The 15,634-nt window shown below is 36.5% G+C and overlaps 1 protein-coding gene and 2 long non-coding RNA genes across 6 annotated transcripts in view; 1 reads left to right on the top strand and 2 right to left on the bottom strand.

The window, feature by feature from the left end:
• LOC103236146 (uncharacterized) overlaps nucleotides 1–15,634 on the bottom strand; it is a 189,237-nt gene that overhangs the window by 70,372 nt on the left and 103,231 nt on the right. The window lies entirely within an intron of this gene.
• On the bottom strand, nucleotides 70–812 carry LOC140712016 (uncharacterized). 2 transcript variants are annotated; one of them, XR_012093413.1, is made up of 2 exons: nucleotides 724–812; nucleotides 70–247 (listed from the first exon to the last, which is right to left on the bottom strand). It is a non-coding gene; the product is annotated as an uncharacterized lncRNA (long non-coding RNA). The 2 variants fall into 2 exon arrangements; XR_012093412.1 differs by having other exon boundaries at nucleotides 632–771.
• Nucleotides 924–15,634, top strand: part of ARSJ (arylsulfatase family member J) — a 76,828-nt gene continuing 62,117 nt past the window's right edge. The window contains exons 1-2 of one of the 3 annotated variants that reach the window (XM_007999638.3): nucleotides 924–1,164; nucleotides 1,541–2,187. In XM_007999638.3, coding sequence (XP_007997829.1) covers nucleotides 1,790–2,187 — 398 coding nt within the window. In that variant the 5' untranslated portion in view covers nucleotides 924–1,164; nucleotides 1,541–1,789. Of the gene's footprint in view, nucleotides 1,165–1,531; nucleotides 2,188–15,634 lie in introns of all 3 variants that reach the window. The other 2 variants (XM_007999637.3, XM_007999639.3) reach the window with 2 other exon arrangements.

Genomic DNA, 15,634 nt, shown 5'->3' with positions numbered 1-15,634 from the left:
TCTCCTGCCTTTGAGCAGGGCTTTAAAACTATAACTCTAGTAAAATCAAAAGTATTTTCACAACCAAGACAAGTTTTTACAATGGTTTTACTCCACACAGTAAAAAAGAAAGAAAGAAATGATGAAGCTCCCTGAATTACTGGATGGGAAACACTGGCTTCTTTAATGCAGGAATGCAGACTGGCTTCGCGGTTCTTGAAGGAGAAACGCAGAACTCTTCCTCTCCATGCTCTTGGCTGGAGACACCCTGTGGGTAAGTTAGGGTAGAGGTAAGAGGGAGCGGGCAATTCCAGTATCTTCACATAGGGAAAAGGTAACGAAGAATCAGGCTGTAAAAGCCAACTATTGGGAGAGGAAATAAAACTTAAAATTTGTCATCATTAGTGAAGAAAAAAAAAAAAAAAAGGAGGTAGGGACAAAAGGAATAAGAAGATGGGGGTGGGGGAACTAATGAAGGAAAACCTGAAAAGGAAGTTGGAGAGAGGAAAGAGTGTCCTACGCATTTTGTTTTTACTCCTGCTCCTTCTCTCTGACTCCCTCCAGAAGCCAGAAAAAGTTTGCAAGCGCAACTTTAGGGATGGGAGACAGGGCTCTTCACCAACAGACCCACAAAAAGAAGCGCCCGCTTCACCCTTCCCCATTCGCGCCGCCGCCGTCCTTTCCCTCTCGCGGGGTGATGGGCAGGAGGCAACACTCTTGGGACGCGGTAGCTCAGGCGGATACCCTGGAATCCCGTCAGGCTCGAGCAGCACGCAGCTCTCCCTCTGGCAAAGCCTCCTCTGCCTTGGCCATCCACCTCCCGGAAAAGAAAAAGGAAAGATCGAGCCTCTAAACCGTCCTTTCCCCCTCCCCCTCTTCCCGGGGGAGCTAAGGAAGAAAGTACCGTTCTGTGATTCACTGGAGAGAAAAGAGGGAGGAGGCAAAAGAACTCGGAGTGCCAAAGCTAAATAAGTTAGCTGAGAATACGCACGCAGCTTGTAGCGCCTGCGCCGGGTGCGCCAGCTCCGCAAAGGCCAAACGGGCTCCGCGCTGGCCGGCCACGGGGCTAGGGACCCGGGTTTGGCCTTCAGGCTCCCCAGCAGCCGGGAAAAGGAATTGCTGCCGGGAGTTTCTGCAGAGGTGGAGGGAGATCAGGAAACGGCTTTTTCCTCACTTCGCCGCCTGGTGAGTGTTGGGGAGATTGGCAAACGCCTAGGAAAGGACTGGGGAAAACAGAGAGCCCTGGGAAAGTGGAGAAGGTGATCAGGAGGCCGTCCACTACGGCAGTTTATCTGTCCGATGAGAGCCCGACGCGACGTGTCCACTTCGCAGTTCTTTCCAGGTGTGGGGACCGCAGGACAGACAGCCGTTCCCACTGCCCTCCGTACCAGCACTCCCAGGACAGTCAGCCTTGCTCCCCGACGTCGAGGGCGCTCTGGCCACGAAAAGTTCTTGTCCAGTGTGATTCTCAATTCCTTGCTTGTTTTTTTTCTCCAGAGAACTTTTGGGGGGAGATATTAACTTTTTTTTTTTTTTTTTCCCTCTGTGGAAGCTGCTCTAGGCAGTGGGGAGGAGGAGGAGAAAGTGAAATATGCTGGAGAAGAGCGAGCCCTCCTTGTTCTTCCGGAGTCCCATCCATTAAGCCATCACTTATGGAAGATTAAAGTTGTCGGACATGGTGACAGCTGAGAGGAGAGGAGGATTTCTTGCCAGGTGGAGAGTCTCCACCGTCTGTTGGGTGCATGTGTGCGCCCGCAGCGGCGCGGGGCGCGTGGTTCTCCGCGTGGCGTCTCACCTGGGACCCGAGTGAATGGCTCCCAGGGGCTGTGCGGGGCATCCGCCTCCGCCTTCTCCACAGGCCTGGGTCTGTCCTGGAAAGATGCTAGCAATGGGGGCGCTGGCAGGATTCTGGATCCTCTGCCTCCTCACTTATGGTTACCTGTCCTGGGGCCAGGGTTTAGAAGAGGAGAAAGAAGGGGCCTTACTAGCTCAAGCTGGAGACAGACTAGAGCCCAGCACAACTTCCACCTCCCAGCCCCATCTCATTTTCATCCTAGCCGATGATCAGGGATTTAGAGATGTGGGTTACCACGGATCTGAGATTAAAACGCCCACTCTTGACAAGCTCGCTGCCGAAGGAGTTAAACTGGAGAACTACTATGTCCAGCCTATTTGCACACCATCCAGGAGTCAGTTTATTACTGGAAAGTAAGTGTTCCTACTTCTTATATTTATTCTTTGGAGAAATCTTAAGCATTTAATTAAGATCCAGCTCCAAACTTAAGGGAGTAACAGAAAATATGGGGAACAATTGAATGAATGAAGAATGAATGAATGATACATAGTATTGGGGTACCGTGTTAAAATGGATACAATGTTAATGATCTTAATTTTCTAGTCACGAGTGTAGTCTAGTTTTCCTTTTTACAGAGTCAATTGTAAGTTTTTAAATAAGATGAGAATGTATAAATACCCACCAACCAGAGATTTCCAGAAATGGTCTCCTATTCCAAATCTATTCTACCTTTGAGCATGCTCAGATTTTGTTTCAGATGTCACACTAGAATTCACACTCACCATCACTGATAAGAAATATCAAAATTTTATTTTACTCTTGGTGCATTTTTAAATCTAGAATTGAATTATCAGAGAAAATGAGCCAACGAAACAGATATAATGTAAAATATGACCAGTTTATGTACGACTCTGCTTTGGTCTTTGATGGGCCATTTTCTCTTATGAGACCCCCTAATGAAGGCCATATTTAATTACCAAAGCAGTTCTCAAAAGGCAAGGAAGTACAATGGTAAGTGCTCAAGAGGAGTCAAACTTCATCTGCAGTTTTCTGCTGCTCTTCACAGGTCTGGAATTTTCTGAGTAACCAACAGAAATCAGACTATTTGTATGCTTAAGTAAAGTGCTTTTCATATTGTTGCTGTTTTGCTAAATAGCTAAATCTTCTACTTAAAATGTTTACGCATTTTCATATTTTTACTCTATCCTATCAGAACATAGGCTACTGTAATTGATTTGGATGTACAAATTCAGCCTGTGGAACAAAGATAAACTAGGAAGGGCAGGGGTTAAGCTGGACAGAGGTAGAAGAAAAGCCTTAGCCATTTCAATCTATGTCTTGTGATTTCAGTTGCAGGACAGGGAACCCTTGCTTCTGTGAAGTTGTTCTTGGAATTGGATCCTATAAAAGTAGCCAGTATCCATTGGAAAAATAAGGACTATTTTGTAAGAATCTCTGTCTTGCAGAGACTTTTGCTTACAGCATGATTTCCACTGCTTAGCAAACTGTCAGAACTTAGCATCATTGCCAGAAAAGAAAAAAATTATTATCCTTCCTTCTCCTGAGAATGAGAAAAGTCTCACTGTACTTCAGAGTCATTTTAAAGGTTAATTGTGGCATCAGAAAATCAAGGGTATTTGATATTTATAAAGGAATACATTATTGGCTGGAAAATAATAAGTCCATCTGGTGGCCTGGAGGTCAAGTTCTTCATGTTTAACCCCAAACACGCTTATATTTGGCTCATAAAATAAATGTCTCACAAAGCCTCACTGGACCTCTTCAAGTAACTTATAGAATTTAGATTTACACAGATAGCCAACAGTGGTTGAAAATATGTAACTGAACTATATGAATTTATTTTTCACAATAAAGCGTATGTTCAAGACTTTTCACCAAACAAGAAAATTTGTTCTTAAACATCTTGCATTGAAACGATATGTAGGTTTTATCTTTTAACCATTATGTTTACTTAATAAAATGAAACAGGAACTAAGCTGAAAATATTTCCTAATTTTTTCTCTTTGGTGAAAGATTAACTTCTCTGTAATTTCAATGCAATCAAACATCTGATGAGATTTCTTTTCTCATTAAAAATTTTCATTCAGTGCAACAGATTGTATAACTTTTATAGACAAAAAGTACAAATACCTACTGTGATTTGACTTAAATTTCTATTTGAATTAAACATTTGAATACCTTTTCACTTGCAATTTCTCCTTTTAGACAAATTACTGGAACCTTCCTTTAAATGAACACAGATGTAAGAAATAAAGCGGTTATGGAAGCCCAGTTCTGGACTCATTAACCCATTTATGCCTGAGGTTGCAATTTTTTGAATTTTTGCAATCAGACTCTGGTAATGATCTTGAGCAGTAGTATATAAATAACTCCCACATGCTTAGAATTCCAATAATGGAACACTAGGCATAAATGAGTTAATAATGCAGGTCCCAGAGAATATGGTCATTTGTTCTCTCTGTAAACACATGTCTATGCCTTGTGGATCTTCTAAAAAAAAAGGAAGCAATAAAAAAACTGAAACGAGCTACACTATTTTAAGGGAAATAAAATGGGTTATGAGAAGTGTGACATGATTCAAATATCTTCAAATGACAAAGAGTTTACATAATTGAAGCTGAAGTTACTTTTGATACTGTTAACAAAACAGCCCTCCCTTTCTATTTTTCTGGAGTCAAAAATTAAAAATCTATTTTCTTTTACTACACAAATCTAAAACAAATTGCAGATTCCCTTAATAATTTACATCATACTAGTCTGGCAATATTGAATATCAGTCAGCCTGTCAATAAGCATTCATGTGTACAGACCCCTGCATTGGAGCTATGAAGAAGAAACAAGAAGTAAGCCCTAATCTCTGGATAGTAGTTCTCAAGCTGTAGTGTGCAAAAAGAATCAGTCCAAATGCTAGTTAAAATGCAGATTTCTGGGCCCTTCAGCTTTGGTTAGGTCCAGGGTTGAGTCTAGAAATCAATAGTGATTTAGTGAGCATGTCAGGTTATTATGATGATGACATTATCAAAAATAAATTAAGACTGTTAGTATTAAATGTTACCATCTGCTGAGCAGTCACTGTGTTAATGAATTTTATGTGCATTGTCTCATTTAATCCTTCTAACAACTTTAGATAGTTGCTATTGTTATGCCCATTTTATATTGATGTGGCAACAGATTCCAAGAGGGGTAGTCATGTAGGGATTCTATGCACTGGGCTTTGAGAAACAGTATTCTAGGTGTTCACAGTTGTCCTGATGAGATAAAAGGTTGATTGGGAAAGTGACTGCCTGTGTTTGATTTATTTCAAAGTAATTTACTCACTTTTGTTTTTACAGTTTTGCAAATAAAGATATGGATTAAAAATGTCTTTCTTTTCTTAAAAGAGAATATAGTGAAGGCTTCATAAAGAGAATTGTAAGTTTTGCAAAACCTAGACCTGTTTTATGCAGACTTTAGAGAAGGAAAGGTTGACAATCTGAATTGAATTCATATCTTTGATAGTAATTTTGTGTTTTTACTATTTTGTTACTCATTTATCCCACTTGAAATACCATGATGATCACTGTTAACAAATGCAAAGGTAACCCAAATAATGTTTATTTCTAATAGGATATTTCATAAATTTGCTGTGCTTAAAACAACCCCCTACCCAACTGGTACCCCTCACCATGGATAATCACTTTCCCAATTTCTCACACCTTAAATTAATTTTGCCTGGTTTTGAACTTTATACAAATTGAGTTACAGAGAGGATACTCTTCTATGTCTGGTTTCTTTTAGCATTATGTTTGTAAAATTTTTCAATGTTGTTTCCTGTATATATAATTTATTCACTATCATTGAATAGTATTCCTTTGCATAAGCATATTACAATTTATTTACCCATTCTACTGTTAATAGACATTTGGGTTGTTTCCATAGTTGGGTTATTATAAACAGTGCTACCATAAAAATACTTGTGTATGTTTCTTTGTGAACATAGGTATGCATTTCTTTCAGATATCTATCAAGAAGTGGAAATCCTGGGTTAAAGAGATGTGTATATTCAGTTTTGGTAGATACTGCTCAAGTTTCCCAAAGTGATTCTACCAGTTTATACTCTCACCAGTAATTGTATAGAAAGTTCTACTTGCTTCATATCTTTGTCAACATTTATTATTATCTTTTTTCATTTTAGCCACTCTGGTCATTATGCACTGCTACATCATTATGGTTTAAATTTGCATTTTCCTGACAATTAATAAAGTTGAGCATCTTTTCACATTTTGATGAATGAATTTTATATCCCCTTTAAAGAAGTATTTATTCAAATATTTTGCCTATTTTCTCTTTAGATGATTGTTTCTGCCTTATTAATTTGTGGTAGTTATTTATATATTCTATTCCTTTGTTAGATATTTGTATTGCAAGTCTCTTTGCCCATGCTGTGGCTTGCTTCTTCATTCTCCTCAACAGTGTTTTGGTTTTTTAGTGTATTTTTTTAGTGGTTGTGGTGTGTTTGGTTTCTTTAGTTGTTTTTCTTTTTCTTTTTTTTAATGAACAGGAGGTTTTAATTTTCTTGTAATCCATGTTATAATCTTTTTCTTTTTATGTCCTATTGAAGATATTCTCTCTACCCCAAGATCATGACCATGGTCTTTTATCCCTAAGAGTTTTATTGTTTTGTTTTTATATTTAGATTACGATTCATCTGAAATTAGTTTTTAGTATGGTGTAAATGAGAGTTCAAGATTAGTTTTTCCATGTTTATACCCATTTGACCTACACTGTTTATTAAAAAGACCATACCGTCTCCATTACACTGCAGCATCACTTTTTCATAAGTCAGATGAATGCACATGTTTGGTCTGTTTCTACACTTTTCCATTCCAATTCTCATTGTTTTCACTGTTTAGCTATTTGTTGTGTCAATGGTATGTTCTCTTAACTACTATAGCTTTCTAATAAATTGTAATATCTTGAATGTAAATCCTCCTGCCTGTTCTTCAAAATTGCCTTGGCTATTTTTTACCAGTTCGTTAATTTTCCTAGGAAAGAAGAGAGAGTATAGATGTACAGATGCAAATAGCTTGGAAGATTTGGTTTTGGGACTCTGAAGTAGTTCTCTTCTGAATTATCCTACTTTCTAAGTAAAATAATAAATGAGGTAATTAGCTGAGAATGAAGATCTGAAGATTTAACGAGTGATGGAGAGAGATACAAAATACCTGCTAGGAGACTGAGAAAGTGAATTGGGTAAAGAAATGCAGTAAAAATACTGGGCTGTAATGAGAGCCCACTTGAGATTTGTGGTCATAAATTTTAACAGACATCAGGCATTTTTTGTTTGTTTTTCTCCCACCCTTCTTGGTGCTTGTGTGCAGAAGTACAGTTGAAGAGGTGGAATTAACTAGTTTTTGAGATTTGCCAAATAAATAGCATGGTGGATCGTGGACTCTTTGCAAAGAAATGGGGAATACTATAGGGGCTTATGTTCTCTTAAAAAGTGCTGGGGTCCATAAATTAACTGTCTGTATGTCGTTGAAATGAGAACACTACAGTAAACTTAGAAAGTTGAAAACATAGATAATAGTGATTGAGAAAGTATATGCATGGGATCAAAATTTAGTTATGTAGTACAGGTTTTGAAAATTACAGGGTAATGAGTGCTAAGGTTGGATGGGGGAAAACATCTTTGGAAGTAAGGAAGGCAAAGTATTTGAAGGACAGAGTGTTGAATAATCACTCCCATGGATATCCATTGAGAAATCACTGAGAACAAAAAGAGAAATAGTAGCAAAGAGGACAGTGAGCCAGTGCTGGGATCATCTATGAATGAGTGCCAGTGAGAAACTAAGATGGCATGCATACCTGCTCCAGGTTCTGTGAATATTGAGATGTGAGTAAAAACCCAGCCCCAACTTGAAAATATGGCAGGGACAGCCAGCAATTAATTACAGCAAAAACGTACAGGGGCTGTCCAGGGAAGAGATGAAGTTAAAGAGGATTTTGGTTTGAGACCAGACTGCACAACATAGTGAGACCCTGTCTCTAAAAATTAAAAATAATTAGCTATGTGTGGTGGCATGCACCTGTAGTCCCAGCTACTAGGGAGGCTGAGGTGGGAGGATCCCTTGAGCACAGGAATTTGAGGCTGCAAAGAGCTATGATTGGGCCACTGCACTCTAGCCTGGGTAACAGAGCAAGACCCTATCTCTTAGAAAACAGAAGTTTTAAGGAGGATTTTGCTAAGTAACAGTGGGGATATTGGAAAGTGTTAGGGAGTTGGGATGGGGAAAGGATTGAGTGAGAGTACAGGAGGGACATATACATATAGATATTAGAATCTGAATGAAAGCAAATATATTGGAAAGTTTGGAGTTTTGGTAAAGGCTTAAATAAACAGGGATGAAAAGCATGGTGGGATTTTTTTTTTCCAGATAATCTCTTAGAAAGTGGTGAGTTTCTGGTTTTAATTATAGCCTCTTTCTGGAGATTGACTCAGCTGGGCCTTGCCAGCTACAGCCACACTGTATAGTCAGCCACTCAGTTGGGAGCTCTGGTGGCTTAGTTTGGTCAAGGAAGATAGGGTCCAGATAGGCCTCCTCTGTGGATGGCAGTGGCCTGTCAAGGCGGGGGAACGTGTCTTCCAGTTTACAAAATATTGCTTTTAGATATTAAATTTTCAAGTTAGAATTGTCCTAGTGTAGGAAACCCTGAAAAAGTAACTGAATTCTTTCAGCCACTCTGATAGGAGAAAGAGTCAAGTAAGCTTAGGGGAATAGAGTTTGATTATTTCATTTCATAGGCATGCGTGTACACACACACTCATTTCCCATCAGCTTATTGTAAACATCACAGTCACGCATGCTTCCTCTTCCATCCACTTCTTTTATTCAAGGCCTAGTTTTAAGCAGCATGTTACACCCAGACAATACTCAATAAATGTCAATTATATTAGTTATATGAGTTCAGTCATTACTTTCATAAATATTTAGTTGATACTTAAACATTTAGAAAAATTTACATGTTTACTGTTAGAAGTTCAGGAAAAACAAGAGTTTCCTTCAAGCCTTACTTTGACTCTGTAAAATGAATATAACAAATGGAGAGGGTGGCTTTGACACCTCACACATCCATTTTAAAAAGAATGGCTCAATAGTCAAACCATTTGACAAAGAGCTGCAAATTCCTATTTGACCATATGGGTTTTCGGATACTAGAATTGTGGTCAAGTAAACTATTGGCGCACTCTTAAGCTCAAAGTCGGTAATTTTCAAGAGTCTTTTTAAAAAGCCATTGAAGTGAATCCCTATTTGGTAATTCTGTTGAGTTTCCTAAATAGCTGTACTTAAAGGTGGAAATTATCCAGGTGCAGAAGGCTGACAATATCTTGTGTCATCCAAATGACCTGTCTTAGAAATCAAAGATAAGAGGACCAAAAGACCTAGAGCCCCTGTTTTGAATATGAGCTCAGTATAAAAGTCTTTTTATTTCAAAGTTTGGTTTCATTCAGTTTTTTCCTATGGCAATATTCTAAAATTAATTTTGATTTCTTCTTTTCCTGTAAGTACTTTACCTTGATGTAATTAGAGTTTGTTTCAGTGTTCTTTTATAATTCTAGATATATTCCCAGTAGTGTTACCTCATTGAAGCATTTTTTCCATGCCTTACTGTAAAAAAATAATAATAATAATGAAAGACTTTCTGCTTCTCATCTTTTAATCTCTCTTCTATTTTATTTATTTATTTATTTATTTATTTATTTATTTATTTATTTATTTTTAGTGTTTTTTGAGATAGGGTCCTGCTGTGTCACCTAGGCTGGAGTGCAGTGTCATAATCATGGCTCACTGCAGCCTCAACCTCCCAGGCTCAAGTCATCCTCCTACTTCAGCCTCCCAAGTACCTGGAGGACTACAGGTGTACACCATCATGCCTGGCTAATTTTTGCATTTTTTGTAGAGACAGGGTTTCACCATGTTGCCCAAGCTGGTCTCTAACTCCTGGGCTTAAGTGATCCACCCACCTTGCCCTCCCAAAGTGCTGGAACTACAGGAATGAGCCACCTTGCCCAGTCCCTGTCTCCTCTAATTTACCCAACACATTTGATTTACTAAAACTGATTCTCATGACATCACCATCTTCAGCAAACACACTCCCTGTTCCCCCACTGACTCCAAAGAATAGGAAAATAAATAATTTTATACTGAAGGCCTTCTTGTGCCATTTGTTTTTCAGACATCCTGTTCTTTGATCTTCACATTCACACTGAAGGTAAAAAATTTTTTATTTGAAAAATATTTCTCAAATATTTTACAAATGTCCACATTTTATAGATGGCATATGAACATTTTAGAGAAATTACATAAATTGATCATGGTCACACAGTTTCTTAAGCAGCAGAGCTATTTGAACCTTAACTTGTGTGACTTTATTATTTTTCATCACCCCATTCTGCCTCCTATGAAAATTATGAACACCTCAGTCCAGTTATTAAACAATGTTTTTAGCCTTATCTTTCTCCTTCTACCTTCAAACTTTACACCAGAGAAATGGATGATTCACAGTTTCTCAAGAACATCTCGATTTCCTCTCTTCTTTGGCTCATTCTGTTTTCACTCCTTGGAATTTACACCCTATCTCTCTTTGCCCAAATCCCAACCACTCATAGGACTCACCTAAAATACCACTTTGCTTATACAGCTTTCCATGATTCCTTAGCCGGAAATCATTTATTTCAATGATGAGCTTTCATATTCCTTTCTGTAACTGTCTCGTTAGGCATGATTTTCCACTCCTTCACAGCTATTACTGAACCTCTTATTTCCCTTGCTGGTCCCCTAAGCAACAAAGCTGATTTATAATCTCCATAAATCTCACAGCACCCAATACAGTGTTTTGTACTAATAGGCACTAAGTAAATGTATGAAGAATGAATGAATGAATGAATAGATGAATAAATGATTATTTATTTACCCCTGGCAGTCGATATGATCAAGAAGAAGTAGCATATAATTTATATTAAGGAAATCTGAGTTACGGTACAGTGCTGATTCAACAAATTACTGACTTTGACTTTGAATACATTTTTTGATATTTCTGAGATGCATTGTTTTCATCTATAGAATCATAGTAATGATATTATTTACTTACCAATCTTAAAAGTTATTCCACTCATCAACTGACATATGTGAAGGTACTTAGAGAATTTTATATATTATGTAATTTTAAAGTAAGCATTCTTTTAAATTTAGAGTTATGTCTCCATAATTGTAATCATACACAAACCTTACAAGAAGTGGCTTTTATTCTTTTTTAAAGCTTTCTGTAAGTATAGTCATAGCTCTCATCCAACTTTAATCTGTTGATTTAAAAAAGGGTTAAAATTAAACCCCATATGTTTTAATTTTAATATATTTTATCTGGCATGGTATTCTGCATGATATTGTTGGTTCTGAGATGTCCAAAAATGGTGACTGGGGTGTATTTTTTAAGGTCTCTGCACTTACAAACTGTTTTAGTTGTTGGTTGTCATGCTTGGCAGAATCTACTGGAACCCTGCTAAGCCTGTGACAAGTGAGAGCAAATGTATATTTAAACAGTGATGTCAAAAGTATAACACTAAATGAGGCATTGAAAATAGGGTAATGGAAAGGCCAGTAATTAATTACTTTGAATTCCTTCAATGAAAAATGTCAAAACATGTTATTGAATATTATTAATGTATCTTGTCCAGCTTTGAATTCCAGCTCAACCTGGGACTACTAGTCAAAAGGTACACAATGGTTTTGAATTAATATATTGTTTTAGTTTTCATAGGGATTGAAACATCTGTGCTCTATGATCACTGTTTCAATAACCTCCTAAATTATTATATTGCTTACAGCATCTGAATCCACCTCTACAATAAGACCTAAGTAAAATTCCTACAATAGTCGAAATCATGACACTTCCCCGCTTAAAATTTTAGAAGTTTCCACTACTTGGAGACTAAAGCATAATTTCTAAGCATTCCATTTAAGGGACTTCAAAATCTGGCCTCTGCTAAGGTTCTGCTGCAATCTCCCAACAATTTTCCATTTATACCTTCTTTGGATTATCAGTGCCAGAGTACTTGTACTTTCCCACGAGGGCTGCATCCTCATACCACCCTGTTTCCTTCTAAGCAGGGCTTCCTTTGGTAGAATGTTCTTCATTCACCTCTGGGAAAACATCATTGCATCTTTCTAGACCCTCTAGCACCCTCATCTCCTCACCAATGCTTTTCTGATCATTTTCTCACCCCACCTCAGGCAGAGTCAAGTGCATTCTGCTCTGTTCCTATAGTCTTTTCTGCATTCCTCTGTTTCAGTTTTTATACTTAGTTACCTCTTTCCTCTTAATCCCTAAGTGTACAAGAATACACTAAATTATAAACTTCACATAGTCTAATTAAAAAAACACATAAATATTATATGTATATACAAATCTCTCTCACATATATGTATATATACACACATATATACACACACACACATATATACACATATACGTATATATATGTATACGTGTGTGTGTGTATATACATATATCACAGTGATTAAAAGCAAAGAACTTATGTGACATCAGCCATATAACTTCAACTAGCTATCCTTCAGTTTTTTCATGGGAAAATGGGGATGATCATTATAGTACCTCATGGGGTTTATTATGAGGATTAAGTAGAATTGTGTACCTAAAGCATTTAGAATAGAGCCTGCCACATAGAAACCCATATAACTTGATAATCTTGGTTACCTCCAGGCTGGGAAACTTTAAGTTAACCCATAAATAGTTAATGAATGTTTGCTGATAAGCAGAATCTCAATAAACATTTATGCAATAATTAAACCAAGTGAAAAGCTCTGAATGGGAAAATATTCAAAAACTATGTTAAGTGTTTTATGACTAACATTGAAAATGTCAGAATGACATTTTATATTCATTCTGAATTTTAGGAGCTTTCATATTTTTCATCTGTTAGTACAATAGCTTAAAATCTAAAGGAATGTTTTCATTTAAAAATTGTTAACATCATATTACCATTGCTCATCAACTGAGATATGATGCCATATTTGATAGAGTTGGATGAACATAGATATTCAGATTGGTAGCAAACTTTAGTAATTGTTCAAGCATAATTTTAAGTTATATCATATTCAAAGAGAGCAGTTATTTTAAGTGGAAGTTATCTGAGAAGCAGGAGGCATAGGATTGGATACCTATGTCTAACCCCAGCTCCACACTTCGAGTGAAACCTTAGGTTACTTAAAGCCTGTAGATCTCCTCATCAAATGAGAGTAGTAGGAACTTAACAGACCATTCATTCTGGTATATTTATCTTATTGAATAAGACCATAAGGGAGAAAATACATAGAGCATTACCTGGCATATAATAAATGCTCGATACATTCTAAGTTTTAGATTTAACTGAACTTCCAGGGAACTTATTTTGAATAGAAAGGGAAAAGTATTTTCAAAGTCTCAACTACTCTAATAAATTTTGTTCCAAATGGGCATATGTAGAATCCATATCAGAAATGACAGCATACTTACAAACCTTTTAGGTTTACCTTATGTAAGCTTTACACACTTTTTCTTGGGTATAATAAGATGTGGCAGCCAACAAAGAGTGATAGAATTTTTAGAGTTCAAAGAGATGTTGAATATTATTTTTCCCAAAACCTTCATTTTATAACAATGAATTCTCTCTCCACTGACTGAATATAATCAATAATAAAATTTCTCTATCCTATCACCAACACCAAATCTACCAACCAACTGGGCCTCTTAGGGAGACATGCCAGAAAATGATCACTGGGTCATTGTCCCCTTCCTGAGGAGATACTATGATATGCTTTTTTTAAAACTTGGTTATTCTCAAGCTTAGTAGAGAGGGTAAGGACCAGCCATAGATGAGAAAGAGGATGTGGCAACTGACTGGACCCTGTCAGAGTGCTGAATTGTTCCATGCACAAAGCCCAGATGGGCTTGATAGGCATGGTTTGGCAACATTCAGTGCCCAAGAAGGTCCAGTCAGCAGTTGGACACAGTAGCAAAAATTTGGGTGGCAACCAACCCTTGATTAAATTAAATTCATAACCACAAATCTAAAATAGGCACTAAAATATGCCAGCAGTTTTTTTACGTTCTTATTTTATGTGTCCCATTTTTCAGAACTACTATTTCCAAATTTCTCATCTCCTCAAACTGCTAATATCCTTTCATCAGCTCATTGCCTTACTTCAAAATTCCATTGAGAATTAGAAGCAATAATAAGTTAACCCTTTCATTACCAACACCAAGTTTACCAACTTACTAGCATTGACACCATATGTGCAGCCTTCCTCTTCAAGTAGGCATTGAGGTACACGCATCAGTCAAAGACTCATGCCTCCCCAAGCCACTTTTTTCCTCCCCAAGGACTTAGTTTTTACAATTTTACATTCTTTCTTTGCCATTTTCTATCTCTACTAAAGCACTTCTACCATCACATAAATGAGTTTAAGTTCCTTCTATCTAAAAATAAACCAAAGTGCACAATTTACTTGACTCAATTTTTCTGCACTTCTACCTAGCAAAAATTCATGAATTATATATATACTAACTCCATTCAATTATTAACCTATAATATATTAATACATACTGTAAATTTGATAGCACACCTGTATTATAATATTAATTCGTCTCTACTATAATCTATACTATAATTGAAAATTTTAAAATAAATTTATAATGTATTAGAAATTTATTTAAAACATTATCCCTAATCTTCAATCTGAAACCAAAGAATTTTTACATTGTTTTATCAGATTTTTAAAAATTACCTTTGGGGTTGAACATTATGAGGTTAAAGACTGTTATATCCTTTGAACACACCAAGTTCTTGCACAGGATAAGGTCATAATGAATGTATGTGAACGGAGTGATTCAGACTCAAATTAAAATTTTATTTGGTTTAGATATTTTTTAAATAATTTTGAAAATTATTTTGAGGATTATTTTGAAAATATAAACTCAAACATTTGAAATCAATTTTTTACTTTGTTCCTAGTTTGGCTATCTTTGTAACTCTGTAGTTTAGTCATACATTTTTCCTAACTAAAAGATTTAGTTGAGCATAAAATCTTGTTAATAGCAATTTAACATTTATTTGGCATGTATGTGCTAAGAAATATAGCTTATGTACATTACTCTCTAATATATATTCTTAGTATATCTATCTCTAAAAAATATATTTATCTCTCTCTATATATGTGTATCTATATCTGTATCTCTTTTATATATATTCTCCAAGTCTCATAACTCTAGAGTAATTATTATTATCCACATTTCACACTTGAAGAAATCAAGCTCAGAGAAGTAAGGTATCTTGGCCAAGGTCCCATGTAAGTAATGAAGCTAGGATTCCAACTCCAACACTATGATTTTTTCATGACATTATTCAGATGGCTGACAGGATGGGTTTGTTCTCCTTGCACAGCTTTCTTTAGAGTAGAAAACAATAAATATCTTTCATTATTAAAGTAAAGCAACAGCAGGCTAAGTAGATACAGTTATTCTAAAAACCAGAAACTCTTATTCAAAATTATTTCCCATACTGTTTTGAGAAGTTGCAAGAAGTTCTTGTTTTTTATTTGTTTCATGTATAAATTAACGATGTCAATATTACCTTTCAGAATTTCTAAGAATACTTAACCTATTAATCAAACTATGCTTTCTCTTATTGAGAGATGAAATGAAGAACTTAAATATTTGATAACTGTAGATGCCACAAGGCATTTAAAATATAATTCCAGTTCTATTTTTGTTACTGTGTTTTGAAGTAATGTCTAGTTCCTA

Source organism: Chlorocebus sabaeus, chromosome 7, assembly GCF_047675955.1.
Source record: "Chlorocebus sabaeus isolate Y175 chromosome 7, mChlSab1.0.hap1, whole genome shotgun sequence".
Classification (NCBI taxonomy): Eukaryota; Metazoa; Chordata; class Mammalia; order Primates; family Cercopithecidae; genus Chlorocebus; species Chlorocebus sabaeus.
Note: the sequence above shows the minus strand (reverse complement) of the source record. Positions and strands in the feature narration are given on the sequence as shown.